The sequence below is a fragment of the Rhincodon typus genome, chromosome 12 (assembly GCF_021869965.1).
Source record: "Rhincodon typus isolate 14 chromosome 12, sRhiTyp1.1, whole genome shotgun sequence".
NCBI classification, from domain to species: domain Eukaryota; kingdom Metazoa; phylum Chordata; class Chondrichthyes; order Orectolobiformes; family Rhincodontidae; genus Rhincodon; species Rhincodon typus.
Window position 1 is genome coordinate 27,730,513 of NC_063343.1, and position 8,479 is coordinate 27,738,991.

The following is an 8,479-nucleotide window of genomic DNA, read 5'->3' on the forward strand; positions in this document are numbered from 1 at the left end:
TCTCCATTGCCCTCCAAATTCTTCATTGCAAATATATATCCAGCTCTCTTTTGAAATTTTCCCGTTGAATCCACCACCACTACCATCACTCTCCCAGTCATGCATACCAAATCCTAACAAATCTGAGTAACGGGGTTTACCTTTATCTCACTCCCAGCTCTCTTGCTGACAGTCTTAAAATTGTAACCCCTAGTTACTGACATACCAACTAACGGAAGCAGAATATCCTTCTTTACCCTGTCAAAATAGTTCAGAATTTTGAACCTCAATAAGGTCACCTCTTAATTTTTGCCCTATGGAGAATAAGCACAATTTCTTTAATCTTTCCTTGTATCTAAAATCTCTCACACCTGTTATCATTCTAGTAAATCTTCTTTACACTCTGGAACAGGATTTTAACATCCTTCCTTAAATAAGGCACCCAGAACTGAACACAATACTCTAAATGTGGTCTGACCAATGATTTATGGAGGTAAAGCATTACTTCCTTGCTTTTATATTCTATGCCTGTATTTGTAAACCCAAGGATCCTATAAACTTTCTTAACAACTGTTTCAACTTGCCTGTCCACCTTCAGAGAAATATGCATATAAACCTAAGGCGCATCTGCTCCTGTATTCCCCTCAAAGTTATACCATTGAGCCTATACTGTTTCTCCACATTTCTTCTACCAAAATGCACTACCTCTCATTTCTCTGTATTGAAATTCATCTTCCAGGTACCTGCCCATTCGGCCAATTTGTTAATATCCCTCTGAAGTTGGTCAGCGTCATCTCACAATGCACTATTCTCCCTAACTTAGTATCATCTGCAAATGTAAAGATTTTGCCCTCAACACCCATCTCCAAATCGATTATATAAATCACAAAAAGCAAGGATCCCAACACTGATCCCCGAGGAACACCACTTTCAACTCATCTCCAATCTGAGAAATGCCCATCTATACTTACCCTGTGCTTCCTATATTTTAGCTAACTTCTAATCCATGTTGTCAAAGAGCCATCAATCCCAAATATTTCTAATTTGCTAACCAGCCTTCCATGTGGCACTGTATCAAATGCTTTCTGAAAATCCAAATATACACCATCCACAGCCTATCTACTACCTGTGTCACTCATCAAAGAACTCAATTAAATTTGTCAGACATGACCTGCCCTTGACAAAGTCATCTTGACTATTTAGTATTAACGTATTTTTCCCCTCTAAGTATATATTTACCTTATTCTGTATTATGGCCTCCATCAGTTTTCCCACTATTGATGTCAAGCTGACATGTCTGTAGTTTCCTGAGTCATCCTTTGCACCTTCCTTAAATAATGGCATCAAATTTGCAATCCTGTGTTCAGAAAGGCCTGGAAAATTTCTGTCAACAGCTCCGTAATTTGCTTCATTACCTCTCTTAGTAATCTTGAGTGTACCCCATTTGGGCCTGGTGACTTCTCTACCTGGAGTGCTGCCAGCCTTTTTAGCATGTCTTCTTTGTCTATCACCAAACTGCTCAGTTGCTTAACACCCACATTTTCAACAGGACCGTTGTCACCACTTTCTAATTTGGTAACGATAGAAGCAAAGTACTCATTTAGTACCTCTGCCATACCCTTTGCTTTAGGAGCAGCTTACCATGCTTTCTCCCCCAGTCTATCATTCACTAATTTTAAAATTTTATTAATACGTTTAAAGAACATTTTACTTTTGGATTAGCATAGGCTGCTATCCTTTCCTCATGCTTCCTCCTAGCCTTCCTGATTTCAGCCTTAGGCTCTCTCCTGCATTTGAGATACTTTTCCTGATTTCTATCGCTGTTATTATTCTTGTATGCATCATTTGCCTCCTTTTTCTTCCCTATTTTCTCATCATTGTCCCAAGTCATCTAGGGTACTCTAGCTCTGGATGCCCCGTATTTATTTCTCGTGGGTATATACCTAGCTTGCAGCTGATTCATCTCTTTTTTGAAAGTCTCTCATTTTTCATCCACTATTTTATCCACCAAAATGTGTTTCTAATTAAGCTACTCGAGTTCAACTTTTAGACATCTGAAATCTGCTCTTTTCCAGTCTGGGATCTTGATCCTTGACTGATATTTATCATTTTCCAACTTAATAATGAACTTTATTATATTATAATTGCTATTTCCCAAATGCTCCCCAACTCTGACGTTCTCCACTTGGTCTGCTTCATTTCCTAGGACCAGATCCAGCACAGCTCCCTCTCTGGTAAGTCTGGAAATGTTCCAGAAAATTCTCCTGCACACCTGACAGGAATTTCTCCCTTTCTGTGGCCCACAATCTAACTTAGTGTAACTGAAATCATCAACTGTCACAAACCTACTTGTCCTGAAGATTTCCAAAATTTGCCTACAAATACTCTCTTCTACTTCCCCCTGCCATCGTCAATTTGGAGATTTGTAATAAATACCAAGATTGCTACTTCTTTCCTGTTTCTCACCTCCAACCACACCAATTTGAATACAGGAATTGCGTCACGTTCAAAGGCTATGATACTCTCTTTGACCAAGGCTGTAAACACCTCCTCCCTTTTTATCCATCCTGTTTCTACTAAAAACCTTGTAACCCCAGAATGTTAAGTATCCAGTCTTGTTCTGGCTGGAAACCTGTTTCTGTCAGTGCTACAGTTTCATATACCCTTAGAGCAATTGCTGCTTCCAGTTTCCCTGTTTTGTTCACTATACAACATGCATTTACATACATACAGATTAACCCTGCCCTTTTCTCTTTCTTGCCCATTGGAAGGCAATAATTTCTTTGTTCACTGTCAACACTGAAGCCTTCCCTCACTTTGTTTTCACTCTTCCCCATCTTCTCTCTTTTTACCCTCACTGATTGTCTATATGTCTTGGAACTTTGTCGCAGACACCACCATAACCATCCCTGGATATGTCCTGTCTCACCGGCAGAAAGACCCAGCAGAGGTAGCGACACAGTGGTATACAGTTAGAACGGAGTTGCTGTGGGAGACCTTAACATTGCCTCCAGACCCCACGATGTCTCCTGGCTTCGGTTAAACTTGAGCAAGGAAACGTCCTGCTGATTATAACATACCGTTCTCCCTCAGCTGATGAATCGGTTCTCCTCCATGTTGAACAATGTTCACAGGAAGCACTGAGAATGGCAAGGGCACAAAATGTACTCTGGGTGGGGGACTTCAAAGTCCACCACTAAGACTGGCTCGGCAGCAGCAATAGAGATCGAGCTGGTCCGGTTCTAAAGGACATAGCAGCGAGACTGGGTCTGCGGCAGGTGGTGAGGGAACCAACGAGAGGGAAAAACATACTTGACCTCACCCTTACTAATCTGCCAACTGCAGATGCAACTGTCCAAGACAGTATCAGTCAGAACAATCACCGCACAGTCCTTGTGAAGAGGAAGTCCCAACTTCACATTGAGAAGAACTTCCATTGTGTTGTGTGGCACTATCACCAGGCTAAATGAGACAGACTTTGCACAGCTATAGCAACTCAAGACTGAGCATCCATGAGGCCCTGTGGGCCATCAACAGCAGCAGAATTGTACTCCAGCATAACCTGTAACATCATGGCCTGGCATATCCCCCGCTCATCATTTACCATCAAGCCAGGGGATCAACCCTGGTTCAATGGAGAGTGCAGGAGGGCATGCCAGGAGCAGCACTAAGCACACCTGAAGATGAGATGTCAACCTGGTGAAGCCAACAAACAGGACTACTTGCACACCAAACAGCGAAAGCAGCAAGTGATAGACAGAGCTAAGTGATCCCACAGCCAACAGATCAGATCTAAGCTCTGCAGTCCTGCCACAACATGTCGTGAATGGTGATGGATGATTTAACAACTCACTGGAGGAGGGGGCTCCAAAAATATCCCCATCTTCAATGCTGGAAGAGCCCACCAAATCAGTGTAAAAGATAGGATGGAAGCTTGAGCAGAATCTTCAACCAGAAATGCAGAGTGGATGATCCATCTCGCCTCGTCCTTTGTTACCCAACATTACAGATACCAGTCTTCAGTCAATTCGATTCATTCCACCATGATATCAGGAAATGGTTGGAGGCACTGAATACTGCAAAGGCTATGGGCCCTGTCAACATTCGGCAATAGTACTGAAGATCTGCACTCCAGAACTTGCCACTCCCCTAACCAAGCTGTTCCAGTACAGTTACAACACTGGTATCTACCTGACAATGTGGAAAATTGCCCAAGTATATCCTGCACATAACAGGCAGGACACAACCTAACCAATTACCACCCGAACAGTTCACTGTCAATCATGAGTAAAGTGATGGAAGGTGTCATCAACAGTGCTATCAAGCAGCACCTGCTCAGCAATAACCTGCTCAGTGATGCCCAGTTTGGATTCCACCAGGGCCACTCAGCTCCTGACCTCATTACAGCCTTGGTTCAAACATGGACAAAAGAGCTGAATTCCAGAGGTGAGGTGAGAGTGACAGCCCTTGACATCAAGGCTGCATTTGACCGAGTGTGGCATCACAAAGCCCTAGTAAAACTGGAATTAATGGGTATCAGAGGGAAACCTTTCCAGTGGTTAGAGTCATACTTGACACAAGGAAAATGGTTGCGGTTTTTGGAGGTCAGTCGTCTCAGCTCCAGTATATCTCCCCAACCATCTTCAACTGCTTCATCAATGATATTCCCTCCAACATGAGGTTAGAAGTGGGGATGTTCGCCAATGATTGCACAATGTTCAGCATTATTCATGACTCCTCAGACACTGAAGCAGCCTGGGTCCAAATGCAACAAGATGTGGACAATATCCAGGCTTGGGCTGACAACTGGCAAGTGACATTCATGCCACACAAATGCCAGACTATGACCATCACCAACAAGAGACAATCTAACCACCACACCTTGATATTCAATGGTGTTACCATCAGTGAATCCCCTACTATCAACATCCTGGGGGTTATCATTGATCAAAAACTCAACTGGACTCAACACATAAATGCAGTGACTACATATGCATGTCAGAGGCAAGGAATACTGCGGCAAATAACTCACCCCCTGACTCTCCAAAGCCTGTCCACCACCTGGAAGGCCCAAGTCAGGAGTGTGATGGAATACTCCCTACTTGTCTGGACGAATGCAGCCCCAATAATACTCAAGAATCTTGACACCATCCATGTCAAAACAACCTGCTTGATTGGCACTATATCCACAAGCATCCACTCCCTCTACCACTGATGCTCAGTAGCAGCAGTCTGTACTATCTACAAGATGCACTGCAGAAATTCACTAAAGATCCTCAGGCAGCACCTTCCAAACCCACGACCACTTCCATCTAGAAGGACAAGGGCAGCAGACTTATGGGAACACCACCAGCTGGAAGTTCCCTTCCAAGCTGCTCACCATCCTGATGTGGAAATATATCGCCATTCCTTCACTGTCGCTGGGTCAAAATCCTCGAATTCTCTCCCTAATGACATTGTGGGTCAACCCACAGCAGGTAGACTGCAGTGGTTCAAGAAGGCAACTCACCACCACCCTTTCAAGGGCAATGAGGGACAGGCAATAAATGCTGGCCATCCAGTGATGTTCACATCCCACAAAATGAATAAATAAAAATAAAGGCACACACTGCTACCTTACAATATAGCCCACTACATACAAAAGTTAGACAATCGCAATTTAAAGGCTGCAAGTCAGTGCTTTTAAAAATATATTGAGTTGTTTGGAAGGGGTTGTGTAACCTTATGATCTGGCTACATGTATAATTAACTAAATACTTGTTTTGAGAATTTACAACAAGTTTTTGTACATTTTTCTAATTTTGTCTTTCGAGAGTATAAAGTCATGTTCCTCATTTTATATTCAAGCCTTTCAGTCCTAAGTTAGGAGCATGACTAAATCAATTTTTGAATTTAAACTGTTTTTAGAAAATAAATGCAGTTCTCTCTCCTAATTGTCTGTAATTAAGTGAACATGTGTGGGAGTTGTTAGCGTTTCACTACAGGAACAGGATGGAAAAGTGGGCGAGAATGCAATCTTTTTATATTGTATAATCAAATGTCATAACTGAATACTTTTTTATCAATTAAAATTAATAAAAACTGCAACAAATTTAAAAACGTAAACTAACAAACCAAATTAACAGTTAAACCTGCAGGATTGGGAACAGGATTCTGTCTTAACAGCAACATTTGGACTGAAAGTAATTGCTAAAAGGTTTAAAGTTGATTGAGAAAGGATATAATTCCTTTTCTTTCTACAACTTGGCAACAATTTCATGTTGCACAGATCTTATAAAAACAGATTTTATAAAGTCAGACATATTCTGCTGCCTTTTCCAACAAACGGGTATCAAGCATTTGCCAATCAGAATAGCCTTCAAGTACACTCAGTATATAATCAATGGCAGGATTTGGTATTTAGACCAGACTAGGTTAACCACTAAATGACACCCATGCTCCAAACCATAGAATACCCATCTTCAGTGCCATCTGAGATCTGCTTTTCAAATAAAATTCAATGAATAAACTAAGTATTAAAGGAATTATGTCGTAAAAGGACTTTAAGTGAAATGCCCAATGGTGACAGAAAAGAATAAACGAAAGTAAAGAAACAAGTAAAATTCAATTTTCAGTGTTAGCCTCTGAAGGCAGGATGTAAACTTAATTTAGCATGACATGCATGCCATTGGCCAGGTAGTTGTTTCAGCAGCATAAATGGGAGTAGTGTTTTGACAGCCTTCAGAGTCCCAACTGCAGCAGACATCTGATACCCAACCCATCTGGCATCCTGCCAACCTACCCACTCGAGCATCCTTAACCCCACACTTACATACTTAGCCTTTAACGGGAGCCATGAGAGTCACTTTCTGTGCTGATGGATGTTTGAATCACAGAATATGCCAATTACAAATCATGATAGTGGGGATGTGATTTGACTGCCCTTGACTATCTTATACCGCATGTTAGATTACAGGTAGGCTCTGCATTTCTGAAGGAATCTCCTGCCAGAAATGCAAAGTTCTGTCTTCATGGAAAATTTAGTAATGCAGTGGCAGTCTGACTGTGATTGCCACTCCTTGGAAAATCCAACCCAGTGTTCTGAGCAATGTCAGTAGTTCCATCATAGTTCCAGGACAGGCTTAAGCCAGTTGCTGTTCCTTGGTCGGAGTTCACTGTCACGTAGTTTACAATAAACTCATTTTAGCAGACATCGCAGCAGGAGTCGTCCATTTGGCCCTTGGAGTCTGTTCCAGCATTCAGTAAGATCTGTTGGTGGTCTCAGGCTTACTTTCTTGCCTGCAACCCATAACCCTTGCCTATCAAAGATCCATATAACTCAGCCTTGAATAAATCTGCAGATGAGAATTCTACATTACAATGACACTGAGAGGAAAACATTATCCACAACTCTGTCTTAAAAGTGTGACCTCTTACTCTTAAGCTACGTTCCTTAGTTTTCTTTCGTGGTGTCCACTCTGTCCAAACCTCTCAAGTTCTTGTTTGCTTCAGTAAGATCATTTCTCATTCAAAACTCCAACAGCTGTGGAGCTAACCTGTTCTTCCTAACCTTTTCATACCAGGAATGAGTCAAGTAAACCTTGTCTGAACTGCTTCTAAAGCATTTTTTTTCTTTTGGATAAAATAACCAAAACTGTGTATTGTATCCTACATGTGCTCCCAACAATGATTTGTGCAGACTCAGTGATATGACCCTACTCTTATTTTTCATTTCTTTAAAACAAAAAACATTCCATTTGCCTTCTAAATCACTTACTGTATCTGCAAACTAACAATGTGATTTATGTCATTTCTTTGTTTTCCACTATCAGTTTCCCAAACTCATCCCTAGAGAATCAACACCAGCTTTAGTTACTCTTTCCCTATTCAAGTACTTGCAGAAGCTTTCACTGTCATAATTTTACTTGCAAGCTTTCTCACATTATTCACTTTCCACCTCTTTATCATCTTTTTAGTCATTCTTTGCTGGTCCTTGAAGACTGTCCAATCCTCTGACCATGCTACTTTGCAGATTTGTGCAGGGTTTCTTTCAATTTGATATTATCCTCAACTTCCTTGTTTAGCCATGGATAATGTATTCTTCTCAAAGGGCCTTTTGATCACATTTATTTTGTTATGTTTATTAACTTTATTATGCTAATAAACAGTAAATATCGTAGCTGATCTGTCAGCATAAGCAATTTTAAATATTTTCAGTTGTAGCAGTCAATCCTGCACTGAGAACAATCAATCTAAAAAAAAATTGTGCTTCTGTCCCATTATACCCTTTTATTTTTTCTAACAAGGCCATCGAGGATTTGTTCCTGGCGGAAAACTGAGTCCACTTCAGCCTGGAAAACATCTAAATAACTTTCCACTGTCACAGTGCTCTTCTGTTGGTCACATTGTGGATGGAGCGATGAGCAGAAGAAAATCTTCTCCTTCACCTGAAAGACCTCTTTGCCTACTTCCAGAACCAATGCAGTATGAAGTAAGGGCATTTCAATTAACACGTTCATAG

At 41.2% G+C, this 8,479-nt stretch overlaps 1 protein-coding gene across 1 annotated transcript in view; it reads left to right on the plus strand.

The window, feature by feature from the left end:
• LOC109915258 (rho guanine nucleotide exchange factor 37-like) overlaps positions 1-8,479 on the plus strand; it is a 256,581-nt gene extending 248,102 nt beyond the window's left edge. Inside the window, exon 10 of the mRNA XM_048603948.1 lies at positions 8,265-8,479. Coding sequence (XP_048459905.1) covers positions 8,265-8,479 — 215 coding nt within the window. The remainder of the gene's footprint in view (positions 1-8,264) is intronic.